This window comes from Phodopus roborovskii, unplaced genomic scaffold, assembly GCF_943737965.1.
Source record: "Phodopus roborovskii unplaced genomic scaffold, PHOROB, whole genome shotgun sequence".
NCBI classification, from domain to species: domain Eukaryota; kingdom Metazoa; phylum Chordata; class Mammalia; order Rodentia; family Cricetidae; genus Phodopus; species Phodopus roborovskii.
In genome coordinates this window covers 5252124-5275221 of record NW_026125554.1, presented here as the reverse complement: position 1 = coordinate 5275221, position 23098 = coordinate 5252124, and the positions used below count along the sequence as shown (strand labels likewise).

Genomic DNA, 23098 nt, shown 5'->3' with positions numbered 1-23098 from the left:
ATGTCCCTCACCCCTCTGCTGCCCCAACAAACAGACAGCCCTTTGTTCTTACAGAGGTTTATCTGTAGTAAGGTAGCCCTGCATGTCCACTATGCTCACCAACACGGTGGGCACAAGTGGGCTGGCTGTCTTCCCACGTACAGGGCTGAAGTGAAGCAGTCAAGCCCACAGGTGCTGAGCCACAGAAATGGACAGGCTAGTACCATGGACACCATCTCTGGTTGCTTGTGGAGTACCACTTCTTTCCTGATGAAAATGAGAGGCCAAGCTTGAAGGCTTGAATTAAAGGGCACATGAACAGAAACACGTTTATTACAAAAAACAGCAACAAAAACCAAAATGAAAATAAATTCACATTGTGACAAGCTACAATATGGCAGCAGATTAAAAAAAAAATTCCTTTGTACAATGGTGGGAGAAGTCCTGACAGGTCACAGCTGGGCGGCACAGGTGCTCAGTAGCGGCGGGTGAAGCGGCCATCACTGGGTCTGCTGCCTCGGCTCTGTCCTCCAAAGCCTCCCTGCATCCCTCCCCGTGGAATCACATGGCCACGTGAGGCTCCACCAGGGGCGAAACTGCCACGCCTAAGGAGATAAGGAGAAGCCCATGGCTGCTGTTCTGAGGTCTTAACCTAGCCAGTGTTCCTCAACGACACAGGTCATTACCCAGATCACCAATGCAGCGTAACCCACTTCCTCCTTGACAGTTTAGCACTTACCCTGACATGCCACCACGGTTCATCATGTGGCCAGGCCCTGAGTGGCCTGACATGCTCCTCTCACCACCTGCAGGATGAGGCACAAGTCCAAGTGGGCAGCTTGGCAAACCAACAGCCCTACTTGGTCTCACCCGGCCCTATCCTACCCCAGGCCCCAATCCCTCCTTGACCAGTGGCCCGGCTCCCACCCAGTCCTCACCTTGCCACCTCTTGTGCTCACGCTCCATCATGCCTCCGTCAGCTGCACCCTGCCATGCCCGGTCATCTTCAAGTCTCCGGCTGTGCTCCCCCCAGTCACGCCTGCCCCTTGGAAAGAGACACCTCTGACCTGCACTGTCACACCAGGCCCTTGGCAAACAGCATGGGGGGGGGGAGGGGCACTCACACTCCACCAGGCCAGGCTAAGAGTCACCCCAAGACCAGGCATTGGGAGGATGGGACACAAACCTGGGAGGAGGGGGCAGCCCTCGGCCTTCACTCATTCTCTTGTTAGAGCTGTAGCCCCAGCCATCTCTAGAGTCCCGGCCATGGCGCTCAGGTCCTCCATGGCGTTCAGGGTAATGCTGGACCAGAGAAAATGGTGAGGTCAGCACTGCCCGATCCCCAGACAAGAGGATACAAAGCTCAGGGACCAGAGTATGCGTGGCCACTGTTATAGTGTCCTTCCTCACACAGGATTAAGTTTACAGGGCTCCTAACAAGAGCCGCAGCCTATGCACAGTACCCTTGCTTCACAAATGTGAGACACTAACACATGAACCCTTGCACAAGGGTGAGATTATGAGTGTGAACCATTATATTAGGCTCAATTACTGGCCGTCCCAAAACCCTGTTTCAAGGCCAAGTCCTGATAGGCACCAGGTGAAGCCAAGTGCAGTTAGCACCTCCCAACTCCCTGTCTCTTGCCTGTCCACAAACTCCTGGGACATTGGAGTTCCGGGACAGCTCTCACTCTGCCTTCCTATCTCTCAAGTCAGACACTGTCACCTGCCCTTTTCAGAGTGACAACTTTAAGTACAGATAAACATGCAGAGGGCACTGCCGGTCACCTGTTCCCACAGAGACAAGTAGCTATGTGAAAATGGTGACATCAGGAAGGCAGCCTGTAGAAAAGCTAAGCCATAGGGCTGAGGAATGAGTATCTGAGGGCTTGCAGATACCCTGGTACCAACTTGGTGATGGGAAACCAAAGGGGTAGGATGGTAAGCCAGACAGCAGTGAAGGTGGCACTGTGCAGCTAAAAGTAGCAGTGGTGCAGACGGATGTGAGAGGTGCTGGGTCAGCCTTCCCCAGGGAGCAGTATGCAGGACACGTGGGGCTGCAACCAACACTCAGCGTGGCTTAGAGTGCATGGGTGGCAGAGGTGGCCAGCACTATGGCTCTGGAGCAACATCAGGCAGCACTGGCAGAGTGGGACTACCCCTCCCCAGCTGAAGCAGTGGCCCATGCTTACCTGTCCTTCTCTGTCTCCCATCATCGACCTTGAACCTTCTCTCCTAAAAAATGTGATTTCAGTGAGATCAGATGGGGAGGGGTTTGCCTGCAGAACCTTCCCAACATGGCCATGGGCCCACACAGAGGCTCACCTATCCACGGAATGGTTGGGGTAACGGCCCCGGTCTCTGTGGTCGAAGTCGTGGAAGCGGTCCTGACGGCCGAAGTCTGAGTGGTAGCGGTCATCCAGTGCTGCGCGCTTGGCTTCTGGCCAGTAGGCGTCATCACGCCTGTAATGGGGTTTGAGGCAGGGACATGAGTCACCTAGAGCCTGCACTGCTCCAAGTCCCTGGCAAGAGCTTCCTTGTGGAAGGTGTAATAAACCCTTGGACCAAACACCCCACACCTCTGCCTTAGTGCCACCTGAGTGTCCTGGTCTTTGGAAGACCTCAGCACCGGCAGCTTGGCAGAACACTTGCCTGCCTATAGCCTCACACATCAATGGTTGCAGCAGGCTCCAAATTAGGTCAGTCTGTGTGATATCCTGCCCCTGCCTCATGCACCTGGGTCTGGTGGTCTGTATCCCTGGCTGCTCACCGGCCGTCCACATCGTAGGGCCTGCGCACTGCAGGCCGGCGCTCCTGCTCATAGCGCAGCTCCTGCTGCCGCCGCAGCTCCTCTCGCTCACGGTGAATGCGCTCCTGCTCACGCCTCCGCTCCTGCTCCACGTGCATGCGCTCTCGCTCCAGGCGCTCTCGCTCCATGCGTTCACGCTCTAGCCGATGGCGGTGGAAAGCCAGGCGCTCGCGGGCGATCTCTAGCCGTTCCCGCTCTTCCCGCTCCCACTGTGCCTGCAGCCGCTGCTCCCGTTCACTGCGCTCTCGCTCCCTGTGAGGAGGGCAAAACGGTGTGAGGAGGAGCTTGGGTCATGCTGGAGGCAGCAAGCTCAAAAACAACACTTCAGTGAGTGGATCCTTGGTACTGCAGCTGCTACCTCCTGTCCCTTCTCCACAGCAGGTAGACCTACCCAGCCGCCAAGCCCAGCAGAACAGCAAGTGGCCATTCCCCATTGTGACAGGAGACGGCCTGCCCTGACACCCACTTTGAACACACACATCCTTAAGTAAAGGTCTCTTTAGAAACTGCAATGGCGTTGTGCCCAGCTGGCCAAACACCTGCTATCACTTTCCCGAGCAATGAGGTTCCCCACTGTCCCTACCCCACTGGCCACTTCCTGTGGTCTGAGAACAGTGAAGGGCCCTCTAAGTATCTGCCTGCCACTCTCACTCTCTCAGCTGTCCCCTCCCAGCCTTGCTCACCTCCGTGACTCTGAGTCTCTGGACTTTCGGGATTCTTTAACCTTGTCAAAGGACACGACAGACCGCTTTTCCCGGCTGGCTGACTTTCGGTCCTGGCTTTTGGAGGCCTGGTTCAGTAAACAGAAAGACAATTAGTGTAGGAGGGACAGAGGCATCTGGCACTTGACTGGAGGTACTCACAGCATAGCTCAACAAAAACCCAACAGGCTCAAATGGAACTGACTACATCCCCAAATGACATAAAGTCATCCTCCCCTCCCCCTTGAGACGGGGGTCTCACCATTTAGCCCAGGATGGACCACATGGTCCTTCTGCCTCAGCTTCCAGAACGCTGGGCTAACAGATGTGAGCCCTGGGTTGGTGAAGTCAGAACTGTTGCTCTACAAGCCTTTTCCATCACAATGACACTCTACCTTTCCAAAGATTGTGTCTCATGAGCCTAACCTTGGTTGGCCTGCAGCAAATGGCAACTCTGTTTGAATTCTACCTGCCCTTCCCTTCACAGTCAGGGCCCTCCTCCATATGCACCATCTCCTCAGGTGTGGTACCTCCTATTGAGAGCAACCCACCTCTCCCTGTAGCCCACCCTTCACCTTCTTACTTTCTAGCTGCTCTCAGTAGTAAAAGGCTACCTCCTTAAGTCACCTGCTCATAATGGGAATGGCCTGAAATCTAGAACAGGCTATCTATAGGCCTTACTCAGCACTGTGCCTTGCGATGCCTTGAGACCCTTAGGGTCCCTGCTTGCTACAAACATGTGAAACCTAGCTTCCAAGCCCTCCTGTTGCTCCAAGGGCCCTGGTGCCATGTGATGTGGTCCTCTAGTGGATCGGTACAGGTGGGGAGGAGGTCTTGGGGATGCCAGACCCATCTACTAAGGTGGTCAGGCTCTGAGACTTCAGAACCCACCAAGGTCTGCAGTTGTCCCAACAGTGGGCTTCCGGGAGGCAGGGACAGGAGTTGGCACAGGGTGGCCATCAGAGAGAGCAGCAGCAGGTAGGCTGCTCTAGAAGCCTCGCCATCTCTACGTTCTGAAAGGCAGCAAGCTTCCCTTGAATCCCTGGAGCATCGAGCCTGCTGTCGGTCTGACACTCACTCTCTCTTTGGACCCGGATGTCTTCACACTGATGACAGGCACACCTTTGGATTTGTCCATCACCACAGTGCGCTCGGTACCACGGCTTCCTATAAGCAGAGGGAGAAGGGCTAAATGCCATGGTCACTTTAGGCCTGCACCTGACAGGACTTGGGTGCCACTGCTTACCTGACTTGGTAGTCCTTGAGCGCTCTGAAGGACCGGGCTTCTGATCATCCAGGTCCTTGCTCTTCTCTGTATTCCCGTCATCCCCCTTTTTGGTATCATCTTTTCTGTCAGTTTTCTCCTCCCTCTTCAGGTTTGCTGACCTAGGATGTGGGTGATGGAGGCGGTCCACTGACTGCATGTTTAAGGGGGTCTCTGGCACATGCTGGTGGTTGGTGGGCAAAGAGGGTGAAAATACAACTCTGCTGGTCAGCAGAAATACCTGTCACTTGTGCTGGCCTTCTCCTTCTTGCTGTCCCCATCTCTCCTGTCAGGTACTCTCTTACCAGCAGGCTCACTTTTGGCCTGTAGAAGAGTCAAAAGTTAGTGCCACCTTGTCCTGGCACCACTGCCAACGCCATTGCAGCACACTGCCACATACCTTTTCCACTGAGATCATTTTGCCATGCAACTCAGTCTTGTGCAAATGGCTAATGCATTTTGTTGCCTCTTCAGCTGTGGACATAGTGACAAAGCCATAACAGCGAGCTCCGGGACTCCGGGCATTCGTTACAACCTTGGCACCCACCACCTGGAAGAAAGCAGACCACCTCAGATACAGCTGCACACACAGACCCAGCAATCACAGCATAGGGCAGGGGCTTCTGACTACCTTCAGCCCAAGGCCCTACTCAGTGGCTGCCTAAAAGCACTGGGGAGAAACGGTGTAGCCACCCACTGGAGGTACTGCTGCACTCTAGGTTCTCAAGAGGACCGGGGCACGGGTGCGATGCACATAGGAGTAACAGTCACACCATGAAACTGAATCTTGATGTGGTCATGGTTACAAACTGGTGAATAATACAGGTGATGGTAACACATATCAGTGTCATGAGAGGTGGCTCAAATGAGTCCGCTAAAGCCACCTGGTAGTCACAGCCAGCACCACATTGACAGCACATATGGAACCCAGCCCTGACAGCAAGCTCCAGTCTGTCCCCAGATTAATCCAAGACAAGATCTGGGCAGTCAGGTACTGTTGCAGGACATCTGATCATACTACAAATGCTGGGATTGTGTTATTTACTGGAAAAACCTATTTCTAGTTATAATGTGGCCCAACCCTAGCACACACCTTTAATGCAAGAGCTTGAATAATAAACAGGATTAAATAAAGTCAACCATAGTCAATAGGTCAAGCAAGCAACCAAAGGACAAGAAGTGAACATATGATGATTAAGAAAAAACCATAGAGAATAAGAAGAATCAGGAGGATGGATAGAGATGCACAGGATGTGGACGAGAGGGACATGGAAAGAGTATTTGATTGAGATGGTAGGAGACAGGAAGCTTCTGGGACGATGATAGAGGAGGAAGGCCAGCTGGGTCCTTCACTCTGAGCTAGCAGGCTCTCACCCCAACATCTGGCTCCAAGTCTATTGGTACAATTGAAGATTAAGGTTTTGCTAACAACATTTGGCCCTCTTATGTATGGCATGACCAGAGACATCATGCCACTGGCAGATAAAATGAGACACTATCAACTGAGACACCTAGGAAGTCCTTAAGGAGTTATGTCATATTAAAAGAAAAAAATCTTTCCTGTGTTAAGGATGAGAAACAGTTGTATAATGTTACTATAAATAGCTTGAAAATAGCTGAAAATGAAACGATAATTAACTCATACTAACACAATAACAAATTATAATTATTATCAGTCTGGTAACAGTATTTTTTTGTGCCTAATATGAAAAGTGGTTTGATTACATACAAGCCTTAGAAAGACTTATAAATGAACATAAGGAAAATACTCAAACACTGGCAGAGGGATTTAGATAAGAACCTACCGTCCACTGCGTGATTGCATCCACCCTATGGGAAGCACATGTTAAACTCAAGGGCAAAGCAGAACAGAATTACTCCCCAAGACTGGAAAGATTTAGCCACAAGAATAATGGAAGTTGGTCCTCAGTTCCAACTTTGTCCTTGCTTTGGATAAGGTTGAAGAATCAGGAAAGAGGTCCGAGTCATTTACTAAAATAGCCCACAAAAAGCCTTCACTGATTTTGTTTTTTTTTTTTTTTCCCCAAAGACTGATCTAAGCTGTAAATAGGATAGTATCAGATTCAAAGTCAGACAAATATTCATTAAATCCTTGGCTTTTGAAAAGGCTAAGTCAGAATGCAAAAGGCTGATTATGCCTTTAAAGGCAAGATCAGCATCAATAGACAAATGGATTGGTAGAAATACAGCTAATAAGGATCTCATGTTTATGATGCTACTCTGCTAAGAATTTTCAAAAAGTTTTAAGAAAAATCAAAATATTAGATGTGTTAATTATGGTAAGCAAGGTCATCTGAAAAGAGATTGTAGGCAAGGTGTTCTTAGAGATAATATAAACAGAAGTCACCATCCTTCTGGAGTGTGCAAATTTGGCAAAGGCCAGCATTCAACTGATGAATAAATATACAAGAGGGACAGGCAAATCCTTTCATACTGAGAAATGCCTTAGGGGGACTTTCTCAGGCCCCAGTATCAAATCTGGTATAGTCATTCTCAGTTAGCATTGGAGAAACTCATCCACAGGGCAATTAAAAAACTCATTGCCCGTTGAATTGATTCTGAAAGGAAAACTGAGACTTGGTCAATTAGCAGGAATAGACCCAGGCAGAAATTATGGTACCTTTTACTAATGCTGAAACTGCTTCGTTATGGGCAGAGAATGATTTGTAAAGAGCTTGCAGTAATTTTTTTGGGGAAAGATTAATAACAGATATCCCCAAAGATATAGTAAAAGGGGACACCAATTTCTGGAGTCCCCTATATTCTATACTTATGCAAATAATTCAGGAAAGGTTGGTTATAACTGAGGAAAAATAAGTAAAGTAGCTCAAAGCATTTATGATTGAGTTTAAAAATGAGAATGTATGCCATTCTTATGGCATTATTAGATTTTCCTGAATCTCTTAATATAGTTACTGACTTCCAGTAAAAAGAAAGTTGTTTTATATATTGAAATTGCTGGACTTATTCCAGATAATTCAAAACTTCGCTATTTATTCAACTACAACAAGAAGTCATCTTTTATATATAACACATATCAGATCCCATATAAAATCTTGTGCCTCTAGCACAGGTAATGATGAAATCGATCAACTATTAATAAGACATATTCTAGAAGTCTGAGAATTTTATAAGAAACACCATGATAAAAACAAAATTTGAGCATTTTCTTTTTCTGTCACTTGGCAACAAGCCAAGAAAATTATAAGGAAATGTCTGTCCTACTTGTTCTTTGTATGACCAAAAACTCTCATTATCTGCAGGAAGTAATCTAAAGGGTACTCAAAAAAAATAAAATTTGGTACATGGATGTGATCACTGTCCAGCGTTTGGGAAATTCAAGTATGTGCACCACAGCATAGATACATTTTCAAGACTTCAATGGGTAGTTGCTCTAGAGTTCTGAAAAGGCTGATTTCATAATTACACATTTATTAGAAGTTACAGCTATTATGGAGATATTTATAAATGAAGACTGACAATGCTCTGGCATATGTCTCTAGTAAAATGAAAGGCTTTTGCATATTACAATTTAAAGCAGATTACAGGTATACCATACAATCTGGAGATCACTGGACAAGTGAAAGATCTGAAGAAAAGGGATAGATCATCAAGAGAAAATGTCCCAAGAAAATAAATTGGCCACCTCCAACTGACCGGCCTGGAATCCCAGCTTGGAGGCCCAGACTAGTACCAGCACCCATGACACCATGCCCGGCAGCTGCCCCTTCCTGCCCGGCAGCTGCCCCTTCCTGCCCAGCACTACCTGCTTTTATTCTGCCACAAGACTGGCCCACCCATGGTAGATTCCCAAATGCTTGTCTCTGCTGTCCTCTACAGAGAAATCTGAAATGGTCTTTATGTGGTCCCAACTCAATCAAAAATTAAAGCTGGCTTTGGAGTTTGGCTCTCTCCTTCTCTAAACCTATGCATTCTTCATAAGGAAAATCCAAAATTTCTGTGTCATATCAGAAGAGTCACCTGGTATGGGGACAGAGGAAAAACTGTTGCCATTAATCTCATAATCTTTGGTTTTCATTTGACTCTGTAAAACTTTTCAATTGTAAATATTATCTCAAAACCTGTAAGATTATTATGTTTATAGAAACTTTCTGTTGTGATACTAGTAGTCACACAGAGCACTAATTCTAGAAATAAGCTTCATCTAGCTCCCCATGTGTGTTTTGTGGTTTGACTTTGAAGCAGGTTACAAGAAACTAAGTTTGTGTACCTCATATGTACTTAACAGATTGTGGTCCTAAAGCCTTTCAGAGTTCTGAACCTAGCATTTAAAATCTTTTAAGTTTTCTACACAGTGACCATTCCTAACAGTAACCTTTGAGGTCTCTAAGATGTTGGGGCCCTGCTACGACATATCCACCTGGATTGTGGTAACCTAAACCACTGGGCAAAGCTGCCCCATGCCTCTTCTGCAGCCAGGTCCTGCACAAACAGTGGACAACTTTGGGTTGACCTATTGGGTTCTACCTATTAAGGACTGCCACTAAGCTAATAAAAAACACTCAAAGATCAGCTTTGAACTATTAACTGCTCAGGATATACAAACTGCTAAGTTCATATGAGACTGACATGGACATTTACAGAACTTTAGACTAAAAAATAACCCTGGGAAATGTGAAAAGCTTGGCAGAAATAGTTTCATCCTTGTAAATAGTTTTACTGTGTTAAGAGTTTTAAAAAAAAAAAACCTTTCCTTTTTATTTACCTTTTACTTTAGACAAGGGGAAAATGTTCCAGGACAAACCTGTTTCTAGTTGTGATGTGGCTCAACTCTAGCACACAACCTTAATCTAAAAGCTTTCTGCTTGAATATTATAAATAGAATAAACGGTCAATAGGTGAGAAAGCAAACAGTTGACAGGAAACAGAAAATTAAGAAAAAAACATGGAATATAAAAAATATATTAGTTTAAAAAAAGAAAAAAAAAAAAAAACAGAGATGTAAGCAAGAGGACAGAGAAAGATACACAGGAAGTAGAAGGGAGGGACATGAAGTCAGAAAAATTTGACTGAGACGGTAGGAGAAGAGGCTTCTGGTATGACAGAAGAAGGCCAGCTGGGTGCTTTACTCTGCCTTTCTGAGGTAGCAGGATTTCACTCCAGCATGTGGCTCCGGAGTCAATATTGGTAAAATAGAATGACAGGTATTTAGTAAAAGCAAGGTCATCTCTGATCACTCTTGGGCAATGGCAGCTCACCTTTCCATATCTGCTGAAAAGGTTCTTCAAATCAGTAGCTCTAGTTGTAGACGAAAGGCCACTAACCCAGAAATTTCTACCACAGCTGCTTCGACCTGTGCAAAAGGAAGTTCTGGTCAGAACCTCAACATCCAGAGAGTTCCAGAGCCTGGCCATCCCTAGCACTTAGGGGATGTGTGCCCAGAACCCAGTGGCATGTATGTATAACACTGAAAATGGATCTCAGGACATCCAGTGGCTAGGCAGCTATGAAAGGCTGAATTGACCCAAGCCCAAGATGGCTTCTGCCCATAAAGCAGCTGCTACAGGGTAGCTTTGTCCTTGCTCTCACCTTTTCCAAACCCAGGTAATGCCTCCCTCCCTAAACCCGGCATGGTCAAAACTGCAAGCCAGTGTATGTCATTTCCCAGCCTGCAAACTTTTTTTTGGTGACAGGGCCTTCCTGGGTAGCTTGGCTGGCCTAAAACTTGCTACCCTCCCTCTGCCTCTGCCTCCAAGTGCTTGTAGGAAGGGCCTTAGCCACCAAAGCCCACTCATCAATCGACTCCCACTGGGGCTGCAACACCTGGCAACTCTAGTGGGGTGCATGCATGCATGTGTAGGGGAAACATAGGCCGTGACGAACTTGAGGCCCACCACACTCTAGGAGAACAGTGTCACCTAGAGGACCTACCCTTTTCCTCTCGGGAAAGCCTCTTTGTATCCGAGTCTTCTTCGACAGAACTAGAGACAAGAGACAATGTCATTCAAGAGGGCTGCAGCATCACGAGACAAACTCAAAGCCCTAAGGACCCGCCAAAGCTGCATACCTACCCGGCACTTAGCTCTCAAAAAGGACACCCCGACAAGCATGTTTTGGAAATCTGACCTAACGTAAGATTTCATACCCACAAGAGTTAATTAAGTTTCTGCTGGGCTAAAATAATTAAAAAGAATTAAAAAACAAACAACCATGGCAGGTTGGAGAAAAAAACAAAACAAAACAGATTACAGAACCACTGTAAAATAAACAAGAAATGAAACTGCCTGAAGGAGCTAGCGCTGGGCAGCGTGGCTGCCAACTGCAGGCTCTAAACAGCTCATGTGTGTCACTAGTGACAATGAAAGGAGATAGCGTCTGGTCTAGGACTGAGAATCAACAAACCTCATTTTCTGATCAGCGCCCTCACTGGCTGAGGACTCTTTAGGAGCTGCAGGGACGTCATTACAAGCGTCAAAAGCAAACTTCTTCACGTCGTCTTTGCTATCTTGGGGCTCAGGACTCAGGGATGCTGTGGGCGCTCTCACCAGCTCCTGGCTGGCGGCCTCCTCGAGCTGGGCAGCTGTGCTACTCTGCTCAATTGGCTCCTCTAGCCCTACAGGTTCACCGTCCATCCCGGGGCCTCCGCCTGCGACTTCGCCCGGCTCCCTTTTCACTACTGCTAACGGGGCGTCTGCCTCGCTCCACTGACACCGAGTGCTCGGAGACTCAGACTCGCTGTTGCGGACCAAAGCTAAATCTCCCTCTTCCTCTTGCTCCTCTTCCTGCTCTTCCTCTTCTTCCTCTTCCGGGTGGCCGCAGCTTTCAAATAGGTCCTCTTCCTCCGCCAGCTTCCTGTCTGGCCCCACGCTACTCGTGGCCTGGGCAAAGGGCTGCTCCAGCTCCGAACCTTCTTCTTTTACTGGCTCAGATTTACAAGTTTCCCCCAAAATGTCGAGTATTTTCTCATTTTCTACGGATTTAACAGGAATAGAATGGCACAAGGTTTAATCACCAGGGAAATAAAGCAATCACAACTGCGGCTCGGGCGCGGCGGCCCCGCTCACACCGACAGAACTGCTGGCTACACAGAGATTGGAAAACCCGCTATACAGCGCCTGCACCCTACCTGCGCCCTTGGCCATGGTGCCCCCAGCCTGTGCTCGCTAAGGGCAGAGGCAAGCATCCCGGAGACTTCACCCCACAACCTTCTGAGTCTTGAGTCTTCGTTCTGTGCACTGTGACAATGTGTGAACCAACTCTTCTCAATTCAGCTTGCGTCCAAGTGCGTAACTGAGCGCCTGGCCTTCATGCATCACTAATTGCCTGATGCTTTGCCTTCCTTACAGAGCGGTTAATATGCGGAGCGCCGGGTCTTCTGGCGTGTGGAGGTTGGCAGCCCAGAGGGACAGTGTTTGTTTGCGATTCTCTCTCAGAAGTGCACTCCTCTTCGGGGGGATCCGGTTATGTCATATTTATGTGGCATTCCCTACGCTACCTGCACTGCCTGTACCAACACCACATGGTGACATGCTGCCGGTATCACAAGATCTGCTGGTGGCACAGAGCTCTGATCACAGGAGCTGCAGGCATTTTCACGCCACTTCTATTTTAAAGGCAGGAGACCGAAGTCCTCGCCGTGTGGGCAGGATGCCACACAGGTTGCTGGCCACGTGCACAGATCTTGTGATATGGCTGGGTTTCCAATCTCTATGGTCCTGGTGTGCTCTGGATTGTAAAGCACTAGAGCAATGCACGCTACAGTGCAGCCACTGGTTAGCATGAGCCTCCCCATTGTGGGCAGAACCCGCTGCTGAGCCCTGCATTGGACAGTACCTGGCTCCAGGGACGCCTCTTCCATTTCCTGCAACAGAAAGCACAAGTAAGATGATGCCTAGAGGCCCAGCCCCACTCCACCACCGACTATCATGGGGACCAAGGGAAGCTGGCCACCAACTAGGACTTCAGGGGACAATTTCGACTCAGGGAGGTGGCTCTGTTTGCACAAGGCAAGCCCTGCCCCGATGGCCTCAGCCTTACTTATCCCCAGATCCGCTACTGATCATGTTGCAGGGCACCTAGCAGCCCTCCTGTCTCCCCACTGTGGTAAGGAGGGGCTCCCTTAGGACTGAACTTGAGATCAGGAGCGTGGCTCTCGTCCATCTCCATGAATGCCTAACAGTGGGGCACAAGCCTGTTGGTACTCTCTTCACCTGCAGGAGCTTTGAGTTGACTTTCTGAAAATTTAGGGTCAAGGGGAAATGCAATGATGGTTCCCCTTCCACCCAGAGCACTTCCCATCTCCCTCAGTGATGACCCAACTTGTCCCAGGGACCCTTTCTGCCAGCTGTGCTCTACCTTGCCCAATGGTGTCTTTTCCAGGCCCCACAAGTGTTGGTCACACAGCAATGGGCTCCCTGGGACCAGGCTCCACAGTCACCTTCCTATGCCCTCAGGCCTGCAGGCAGAGCTTGGGCTTTTCTGGATGGCCACTTGACTCAGGCTCTGCCTGCTACCCCCTAAAGACCACACCCCCAGAACACAAGTAGAGACACTCCACTCTGAATGCCATTCAGGGTGTGGGATCCTGGGTTCCAGGCATAAGCACAAGTGCCACAGTTAGTATCCTTTATAGACAGGCCAGTAGACCATCACCTGAGTGACATGGCCAAAACAAGGTGTGTGTGAGGCAAGGGCTCTGAGTGGATTTGTACCCCAAGCTGATACCCTTAGAAGGGAGGCTGCCTAAGCAGGCTGGGACAGTCACTCCTTCAGTTCTGGGGCCCAGTGTCCCAGTCCTCACTGGAGACTATGGGACTCCAGTGACCTGAGAGCTTGGCTGGCTCCCCCACACGACTGTCCTGCACTGCAAACTGAGCTCTAGAACTGAACATGGGAACAGTGTGGCAGAGCAACATCAGAGGGAATGTCCTGCAATGTCTCATGTTAACACATGAGCCCAAGTGATCAACAAGATGCTAATGTACACAGATATAAGTATTCCTTCCCACTGTACAGGCTCTAAGTGGTGGTGGCATCTCCCTGAAACAAAGGCAACGGCTTTCTCCAAAGCTACCTTTGCTCAAGTGACACAGGTGGTAGCCAGAAAACCATGTACCAATGCTCTCATCCTCACAGCATTTCCTAGGAGGCCCAGGACCCACACAGACCCACCCTACCCTTTAGCGCTCACCTTGTTCTTCGTTTTTGCTCCTGTTTTGAGTCAGGGTCTCACTATGTAGCCCTGGCTGGCCTCAAACTCAGGGATCTGGTGCCTCTGCCTCCCAGGTGCTGAGATTAAAGGTGTGTGCCACTACACCCAGTGGCTGACTCTCAGGTTTAGTATTTTCATGGATACCACCAAACATTACCCATCATGGTTTCCTGGGAAACCTGGCCAGTGTCTGTGAGTTGACCCACAGGCAGCAGGAAAGGGCTGTGCTACAAGACCCTCTCCCCTCCTACTTTCATCCCTTCTCAGGGAGACTCTATCCCAATGTCCTTCTCTAACAGTGAACTTATAGACTAGGTGGCTCCAGCCCCAAACTCACAAAGCTTGACCCCACAAATATACATCTCCAGTGAAGTGAGGTGCTGGGTGATGACTACAGCTTCTGAAAACCAAGTGGCCTTCAGGCTGTCATGTGGCTACTGTTTAGGAGGTCCATACTGACTTGGTACCCCTGACCCTCATCAATACCAATCCCAAACTCCGGAGAATCAGAAAGAAAAAGGCCTACCATCTATACCAGTATGTGTCCTGCCACGCTCGGATGGGCCAGGGGCCTCACCCTCACTCGGCAGCCATGAAGCAACACTGGCTTTAAGCCTCTTCCAGGCAGGGACTCAAGGAAAGGCCTGTTCTGCTGGAGCCAGAGTGCAGCATGTGACTCCAGCTCTGCTGAGGCTGCATGTGTCCTCTAAGGCCTCCAGCACTCAAATGTCTGGGGAGGTGACCCTAGTTGCTACAGCTGCTAAGATGCTGGCTGGGTCTACTCTGAATGTACAAATGAGACGTGACAATTTACCTGCAGGACGGTAAAGTCAGATGATGACGTATCCACATTATTAATGGCTTCCTTGTCATCTACCTGTGGAAAGGGAAAAATCGGTTTATGATGCCATAGGTGAAGGGACAGTGCCCATCCCAACATCTTTTCTGTGAGGTGGAAGAAACCACATGCCAGGACTCTCTAGGTGTCCAGAATAGTGGGCCCCTGTCCACTCTCCCATAAATTAGCTCTACAACTAGGCTGTAGGGTGGAGCCCGCCATCTCTCACTTGCCTTGTGAAGCCAGACCTGCTGGCCCTTGTCACCAGGTACCCCAAGGAACAGGGAGGAAGGAGTGGTAGCTCAGCTACAGAAGTGAAGGACCTCCTCCCCCAAAGATGAGGCTCTTTGCCCACACCCAGGATGGTCTAGCAGTACACAGAACATTCTCTGAAGACCAGACCTCACTTCTTCCCAAGATTCAACAGTCTCCCAACATGAGAGCCACATAAATCAAAGATCATCCTAGCTACATGTACACCCAACCTGCCTGTCCCCCACGGCACCATCCTTGTCACTAAAGATGCTGGGTTTGCTCTGATAGGCATGGCTAACACTCTAGGTCAGGGTCTGGCAAGTTTGCTTGGCTATGATGGGGACCGATCCTGGTTTTGACGCTGACCTCTAGCCCTGCAGAGCAATATTGAGGAGCAATGACAGGTACAGTTTATTTCTGAACTTCTTTCACAATTGCAGGTGACACCATTTACTCATCAAACCTAGAATTTGGGCGACCAAAGCCCAGAAGAGATTAATGGCTGATGTCACATAGAGACTGGCACTTGGTATACTTCATGCCATCCTGTTTCCTTCACATTATAATTGCTCTCCCCATCCTGTCCCCTCAAGTCAGTCAGTGTGCTCCCAAGCCTTGGACCCCCACAGGACTGGCACTTAGGTAGTGCCTTTTAGGAGCAGATTCTGAGACCTTGTTTGCATCCTAATAGCACAAAATTGAACACTCCATCCAAAGCCAGTGTGCTGCCTACAAAGATAGGCTCAGTCAGTTCTCACGGCAGGGGACAGAATGCTCACTGCAGGAGATCTGAGTTACTGAGAAGGCCAGAGGCCCACTCTCATCTCTCCAGAGAGATATCAACTATGTGCCCATAAAGTCCTTCAGCAGACTGCCTTAAGGCCTGGGACATTGAGCCTGTGCCTTACAGTGAATGGACTGTCACTTACCAAAGCTGTAAGTTATCTGGGGACATCCTGACAGCTTTACCAGCACTCCTTCCTCTAGCACCAGGAGGACAGTGTCTGTACCTGAGGATGCAACACCGCACCCAGAGCCTGACATGCCAGTCTAAGCCATTACAACCTTGCTATGGTTTCACAAATGTCTTGTGTAGAGAAGCCCTATCAGGGCTGAACACCTTGAGGGCAGCAGCTCTGAGCAGCTGGCGACTGCTCCAGTCAGCTGTACTCACATACCACAGCTCAGGCTGCCCTAAGGGACAGTGATCAGCAGCTGTTCCTGTTATCCTGTCCTGCCACCCAGGCCACCCAGTGCCCCACCTGGCACCAGATGCTTACAGCATGCTCCTGCAGCTGCTCCGGGACCCCCTTCAAGTCTCCTTCCACCAGCTCAGTGCTATCTGCCAGGCCCTCAGGGAGTGTGGCCTCCTCCTCTTCGTCCCCACAGTCTGCCACGCTGCCACTGTCAATGTCAGCCTCATCCAGCACACTGATGTCCATCATGTCCATGTCTTGCAGGTTCTCCAGGCTGGTCTCCACATCCTCCTGCAACACAGAAGACATTGTCATGGCATACTGCCATCATGGCTCTCCCTCTCCTTATCCACTGAGGTGATGCATACCTGTCCATCCCCAGAATTCTCCTCAAGCCCGTTGTCCTCCACGCCCTCGTCTTCTGGTTTCCTCCCTGAAGAGATAACATGTGGGCATGAGGCCAATAGTCTGTGCCATGCAGGCCAGTGCCTGAGCTTCTGCAAGTCTCCAGCTCTTTAGCTTGATGCACAGGCCTGGTCTCTCACCCTAACTGAATCCTGGTGAGGTCTCAGTGAACTGTGGTCAGGATGCTTGTCATCAACTCGAAAGAATGGAAAATCACCTGGGAGATGGGTCACAGGCAAGTAAAAGACACACACATTGGGCCAGGAGAGGGCTCAGAAGGGAAAAGGCACATGTTGCCAAGGCTGACCACCAGAGTTCAATCCCTAGATCTCACACTGGAAGGAGAATCTTGATTTTAGCCAAGTACACCTCTCACCACATATGTATACACACCAATAAATAAATAAATGTAATAATGGGGGTTGCAAAATTAGCTCAGTGGGTAAGAACACTAGCTGCTCTTGCATAGGACCCAAGTTCAGTTCACACACAACCATCAGTTCTAACTCAGTTTCAGGGGATTAGGTGCCATCTTGTCTGTTCACACTCTGACCTGGGCTGCCTCTTCAGCCCTATCACCCTAGCTTTCAGGAGCCTGAGGTAGAAGAATAGTTCATTGGAGGCTTGCCTGGGCTATATACTACGCCTGTGTTCAAAACCCAAACCAGCACTACTCAGGCAGCATGGCCAGGCAGCTACTGGCTACCCACAGATGCAGCGAACTAAAGTGAACACTGAGGACAGGCTCTGGGCAAGGCATGTTTTGTTTTGAAAACATATAGGTAATTATCTTCTAGCTTCCTTCCTTCCTTGAGACAGGTTCTAATTACACAGACCATGCTAGGCTGGAACTCACAGAGATCCCCACGCTTCAGTCTTCCAAGTGCTGGGAATAAAGGTGTGCACCACCACCACCTGGCCTTCTTTAAAAAGAAAAAGCAAAAAAAGCATCTGCTTATTTTTATGTGCACAGGTATTTTGTCGGCAAGAATATCTGTGCACCACACTGTGTGTGGTGCCTATGGAGGTAAGGATGCATTAGAAATGACTGTGAGCCACCATGTGATTACTGGAATGGAACCTGGGTACTCTGGAAGAGCAGCCAGCGCTTGATGGGAGACGTCCTTCTGTATATGTTTCTCTTATTGGTTGATTGGCCAGTCGCCAGGCAGGAAACATAGGCAGGGCTACCAGACCAGGAGAAGGCTGGGGAGAGAAAGGCAGAGGGAGGCTGCCAAGAGACGCCATGCTGCCCAAGGAGTAATATGCTAGATTATGGGTAAGCCTCATGGCAATACACAAAAATGGGTTAATAATTAAGACAGAGCTAGCCAATGAGAAGCCTGAGCTATCGGACAAACATTTTATACTTAATGTAAGTCTCTGTGTGTTTATTTGGGGCAAAGTAACTGTAGGACTAGGAGGGACAGAAACCTCCATCTTCAAGTACTCTAACCACTGAGCAGTGTCTCCAGTCTCTCTGGACCAGTTTTAAAAGTATCCGCTCTAACCCCTGAGTTATCTCTCCAGCTCCTCTCCAGCAGCTTGAAAAGCAGCTGCTACAATCTGAATCTGTCTGGTCAGGCTAACTTCACATCTATGCAGATCAGTGGTTTGTGCAGAGTGTTCACTCCCCAGGTGCAGTTTCCAGCATGGCCCTCATTTGCAATCCCACCTCACACCACAAGGGTTGCTCCCTACCCATCTTAACTTTGTAAATAAACCCTGTGAAGTTTCTAGCCCATCCCTTACTGTGGGCACTGAAGCCTCTAACTGGACTTCACTTATATAAGCAGTGCTTTCCTTCACTGCACTAAGGCTGAGGCCATGACCAACTGTTTTCTGTTTTGAGACAGGACCTGAAACTGGTCGTGTAGACCAGACTGACCTTGAACTCAGAGCTCCTCATCCTCTGCACCCAAGTGCATATGCCACTACGCTCTGTATCAGTGTCCTTTTTTACTTTCAGGTTTTAAGGAAGGCACATGCACAGAAGTGACCAGACACACAGGAAGACACACACATCCCTACTGTTCCAGCTCCAACTGGGAAGGAATGTCAACTTTGCACTTAAATCCAAGCATCTAGCAAAACACTAGATAAGCATTTGCTTTTACTAAAAGAGCAGAGAGCAAGTAAAAAAGGAGACTCCTGGGCACACTTCCTATAGATAGGCAGCAGAGCCTTAGCCCACAGCAAGGTCAGCAGAGCTCCCTCCAGCACAGGCCCACATTCAAGTGAGGGAAGCATGTCTGCTACTGTGCACCCCACCCTCCCATCAGCTAAGAGTCCAACCTCACAGTAACCAAAACTTGGTCCCAATAGCCTCAACCTACCTTACTGATTCTGTCAAGTTCCCAGAACTTAAGTTTCCGAAAGATGACAAGGACAGACAGCAAGATGAAGGAGGTGACTGGGGAGAAATGCCCAAAGGCTGAAGGTAGCAGCCAAGACCAGAGGCTGAGCTGGGGCTAGGGTGGGGCTATCAGATGTGTGCCTGTGTGTCAGGGACCTGAGTTTCCACTCTGGTGGTTTTGAACAAACTATGTCTAGATGTGGTCTGGTATTACAGGGGCTTTTTTTTTTTTTTTTTCTGGCAGGTGAGACAGTGAGAGGCTCTCTACATGAAGCTGAAGGACCGCACTTAATCCATCCCCATTACATATTCAGGTTCTGTGACGGGACAGGCGACAAGCAGGCAGGGCTTTCCGAAGGCTCTGCATCTACAGAGCACCCATAGCATTAACACAGTGGCCCAGATATTCTGTACCTTTGCTGGGCCTCTTAGGCATCTTCTTGTTGCCCTCAGCAGTGACTTCGATTTCATCAGGATTCCCCCCTTCATCTTCAATGGCCTGAGAGGACAGCAGGAGAAAAGTCAACCAATAAAACAGCAGGTGGCAAAACAGCCCCCATAGCTCAAGGAGGAACCAGGAGGCTCACCTAAGCCTGCAGTTTGAGAGGCCTATGCAACACAGGGAGTTCCCAGCTCCATAGCAACCACAAAGGACACCCTGTGCCTAGGTTGGTTCTCCAGGCTTTGCACCACCCTGACCCCCACAGATAGCCATCTTGTTGTACATGAAATGAGGGCCCTGGCACCATCACCCGGTGGCTTTTCTAAAAGAATGAAGCTCTACTGCACTTTTCTCAGTTTTCTTTTTCCCGTGTGGGTGCTTCCCCCTCTTCACCCTGGTCCCTCAACAGGGCTCTCCACTGAATGTGAGACTAGGCTAGCAGTCAAGAAGCTCCTGATCTTACAGGTGCATGTAAGGGTACTGGGGTTTGAACTTGGGTCCTCATGCCTGTGGTGTGAGTGCTCTTTCCAAGGGAGCACCTCATGGCCCCTAACAACAGTAGCCAGTACTGCTGTGAGGCTGTCCCAGGGACTCCTTGAGGCACTGAGGCAAGTGTTTAGCCCTGTAGGCTCCTCTACCTCCTGTGTCCCTGAAGGAAGACACTCCAACTTCATTGGCTTAACCCTCCAGACCATGACTGTCCTTGAGGCACACTGACCTACATGGCTGTGTCATGGCCTCAGACCTTGCTATCCCCTCCTGGGACTTGAAGTGGAAATACTCTCTAGATGTCCCATTTCACACCCAAGGATGTCACTTGCTCATCAGTGGCCCAGCACAGCCAGGGCACCAAGTATGCCACACTTATCAGTATCAATTGTGTCAACTATGACCACTTGGGATGCTGAGGCCTCTCTCCCTGCACAGCCATGTCAACACTGCCCCCAGGGAATGAAATGAGATACTTTCCTGCAGCATGCCCCTTATCCTGGTGCTGTCTGAAAGTTGCTGTTCCCAGACAGAAAGAACTAGCAGTGTCCTCAGACCTTCAATAGGCCCCAAGCTTATGAACTCTTTCCCAGACCTCCTGGGCAGGGGCCTCCTATAGTGCAGAAGTGCACAGAGGCAAGACAGCAGGGTCACAACCCTGGGACCATACATAGCAGCCCCTGCTGTCTCTCTGGGGACAGTTGGCTTTCAAACATCCCCAGGGTGAGAAACAAGTTGCAGTAAGGTGTCTCATTTCATCCCTTGGGGGTTGTGTGACAGGGCTGTCCCTCCCAGGCCACCTCAGCAAATCCCTCTACCAGCTGCTACTCTGCCCCTGTTAAAAACAACAGGAGAATGCTACCAGCTGGGTGACAGAGGCAGAAGGCCAGGACTGCAGACTTGTCCTCAGAACTGACAAACAACAGGGTGTGAGTGGAGACAAGCACAGATCACAGACTCAGGGCAGTGTCCACAAGCCCACCTTTAGCCTAGAGCTGCCAAGGCTGCTAGGTGCCTCTCTGGCAGCACAGCTTCCTAAAGTGTGACACACACCCATGCATGCATGCAGGCAGGCACTCACGAACACACGCTCCAACTATGCATTTCCAAGGTGGGACTCGGAGTCCCAATCTACAAATGACAAAAGGTGACCCAAGGAGACTGAATTTGTTTTACTGCACCAGGATGCATGACAAGCCCATGTCCCCATGACCCCTGCCCTACCCTAAAGGAGAGCCACTACCACTTGTTCTGAAGGGACAGACTCAGAAGGGGTTAAAGGTCTTCCCGACAGAAGACCAAGCCTGCCAAAGTAGGCAGTAGAGATGTCCCTCTTGCCTCTAGGACACAACCCCAGTCCTCTGACTCCAATCTGACCACATCCAATTGTGTGTGCTATGGGGCCAGTGGCTCTGAGGGCCCTTGCTATGTAAGGCAAGCATGCTAGCACTGAGCTATGTGACCAGCCCTCTTTTTAGACAGACAATAAAAAACTATTTTTTCACGACAGGGGCCTCATTCATCAAAACAGGGCCTCAAACTTCTGATCCTCCTGCCTCCACCTCCTGACAGGTGCACACCAACACTCCCAGCCTTAGGAGGTACTTGGAGTAGAACTCAGGACTTGGTATATTCAAGACAAGCATTCTATCAGGGAGTCCTTCACCTCTACTTTTTATTTGTAAACAGTCTTGCTGAGTTGCCCAGGTTTGCCTCCCTCCCCCACCAGTCCGAGCTGGACTTGGACACTCTGTGGCTAGCCCTTAACTCAAATACTCAGGTTGGTTTTTAACTCCCTCTGTAGCCCAGGCTGGCCTTGAATTCACGTCTGACTTGCCTTATAACTAACAAAACGTTCCTTCCTCCAACCATGTACTTTCTCTAGTCTAGTCCTGGCAAAGAGTTAAATTTCGTCCCTTGGGCCATCCACCGGTTTATTAACTCTGTCCCTGAAGTTTCGTATCCCCACGGGTTACTGTTTATCTTCCCAGAAACAAAAGCAAAGAGAAAAAACCCACCCGTTCGGCCTCGAGGGCCGTAAAGGGACTTGGGTTCGAATCCTGCCACAAGCTGACCCTGCTGGATGACCTTGGCTGAGTACCCTCCATCCCCCTTTGGGGTTGGGACTAAGCAGCGCAGAGAACGCGACGTCACCGACACCCGGGTCGGCGCCCGTGGTGTTACTTCCTTCTGGTCGCATGGCTGCGGCGTTGGGATTCGAACTTATCCCCGGCGGCCGCGGGGCCGGAACGGAAGCGCGCGGCTCGGAGGCCGCGGGCCGCCCCGGCCCCGGCGGTGGGCGTCGCCATGGAGACCGCAGGGTCCTCCGCGAACCTCACCTTCTTCAGCCGCTCCATCAGCACGCTCTTGTTGCCGCTCGAGTCGAGGTTCCGCTTCCGCAGCTCCGCCCGCAGGTCGATCACCCGCAGGTCGCTGAGCCGCCGCGTCTCGGTCTCTGACGCCGCGGAACTCACGGCCGCCGCGCCCGCCGCACCCGCGTCTCCTAAACCCGACAGAGTCTCCGCCATTCCAGGGACCCTGGTTCCGTCGCCCACTTCACACAGAACCGGGTCGGTGGGTTTGCGTGCGTGTATTTTTTGGATTTATTATTATTTTGTTTTTGAATCTCGGCTCTCTTACCACAAAATGGCGCCGCCTGAGAGGGAACCGCTCCAGCCTCCCCTGAGGCGCACCTCGTCACTGCGCAGGCGTACCCGGCGCGAGACGGACACGCTCAGACGCCTCTACACAAGCGCCGTGAGCGCGTCGACAGAGAGGGCGCAGGCGCGGCTCACCGGGTCTACCTCCGCCGCGAGCCGCGACGCATGCGTTCTGCAGTCGTTGCGCCTGCGCGTCGAGGTGGGGGGGGCGACTGGCCGGTGTCGGAGCCGTGGCAAGTGTGCGCAGCCTCGAAGCAGAGCGAGAGGAACTCCAGATTTGGGATGGTTGCGGCGCATCAAAGTGGCGCGCATGCGCATGCGGAAAAAAGAAAACCGCGGTCCGGCGCCGCTGACTACCGGCTGCTCATGCGCATTCGCACGAGCGAGGATCGTAAAGCTCCGACGTGTGACTGAAGCTGTACGTCAGAGAGACGCGCATGTGCATTCAGTAAATACACGGAGGCGGCACTCGGGATTGGTTGTACATGCGCATCAGCGAAGCGAGGCTGGC

The 23098-nt window shown here is 50.1% G+C and overlaps 1 protein-coding gene across 3 annotated transcripts; it reads right to left on the bottom strand.

The window, feature by feature from the left end:
- Positions 1–282: 282 nt before the first annotated feature.
- Positions 283–22707, bottom strand: Safb (scaffold attachment factor B). Of its 3 annotated transcripts, XM_051177617.1 has the most exons (22): positions 22568–22707; positions 22267–22430; positions 19411–19495; positions 16604–16668; positions 16320–16526; positions 14761–14823; positions 12569–12596; positions 11138–11705; positions 10667–10716; positions 9994–10088; positions 5154–5303; positions 4995–5077; positions 4736–4875; positions 4568–4656; positions 3472–3578; positions 2750–3040; positions 2305–2442; positions 2172–2214; positions 1166–1281; positions 918–1024; positions 719–785; positions 283–584 (listed from the first exon to the last, which is right to left on the bottom strand). In XM_051177617.1, the coding sequence occupies exons 2-22, from the start codon at positions 22282–22284 to the stop codon at positions 455–457; spliced, it is 2640 nt and encodes an 879-aa protein (XP_051033574.1). In that variant the 5' UTR covers positions 22285–22430; positions 22568–22707; the 3' UTR covers positions 283–454. The 3 variants fall into 3 exon arrangements, with proteins under 3 accessions (XP_051033574.1, XP_051033572.1, XP_051033573.1); XM_051177615.1 differs by lacking the exon at positions 22568–22707 and having other exon boundaries at positions 22267–22468; XM_051177616.1 differs by lacking the exon at positions 22568–22707 and having other exon boundaries at positions 918–1018; positions 22267–22468.
- Between the last annotated feature and the right edge of the window lie 391 nt (positions 22708–23098).

Coding starts and splice junctions, on each gene's coding strand:
- Safb (XM_051177615.1), bottom strand. CDS start 22,455: ATGGCGGAGACTCTGTCGGGTTTAGGAGACGCGGGTGCGGCGGGCGCG. Junction 5,078..5,153: donor AAATGATCTCAGTGGAAAAG/GTATGTGGCAGT, acceptor ACTCTTCTACAG/GCCAAAAGTGAGCCTGCTGG. Junction 4,657..4,735: donor CTCAAGGACTACCAAGTCAG/GTAAGCAGTGGC, acceptor CTCTGCTTATAG/GAAGCCGTGGTACCGAGCGC.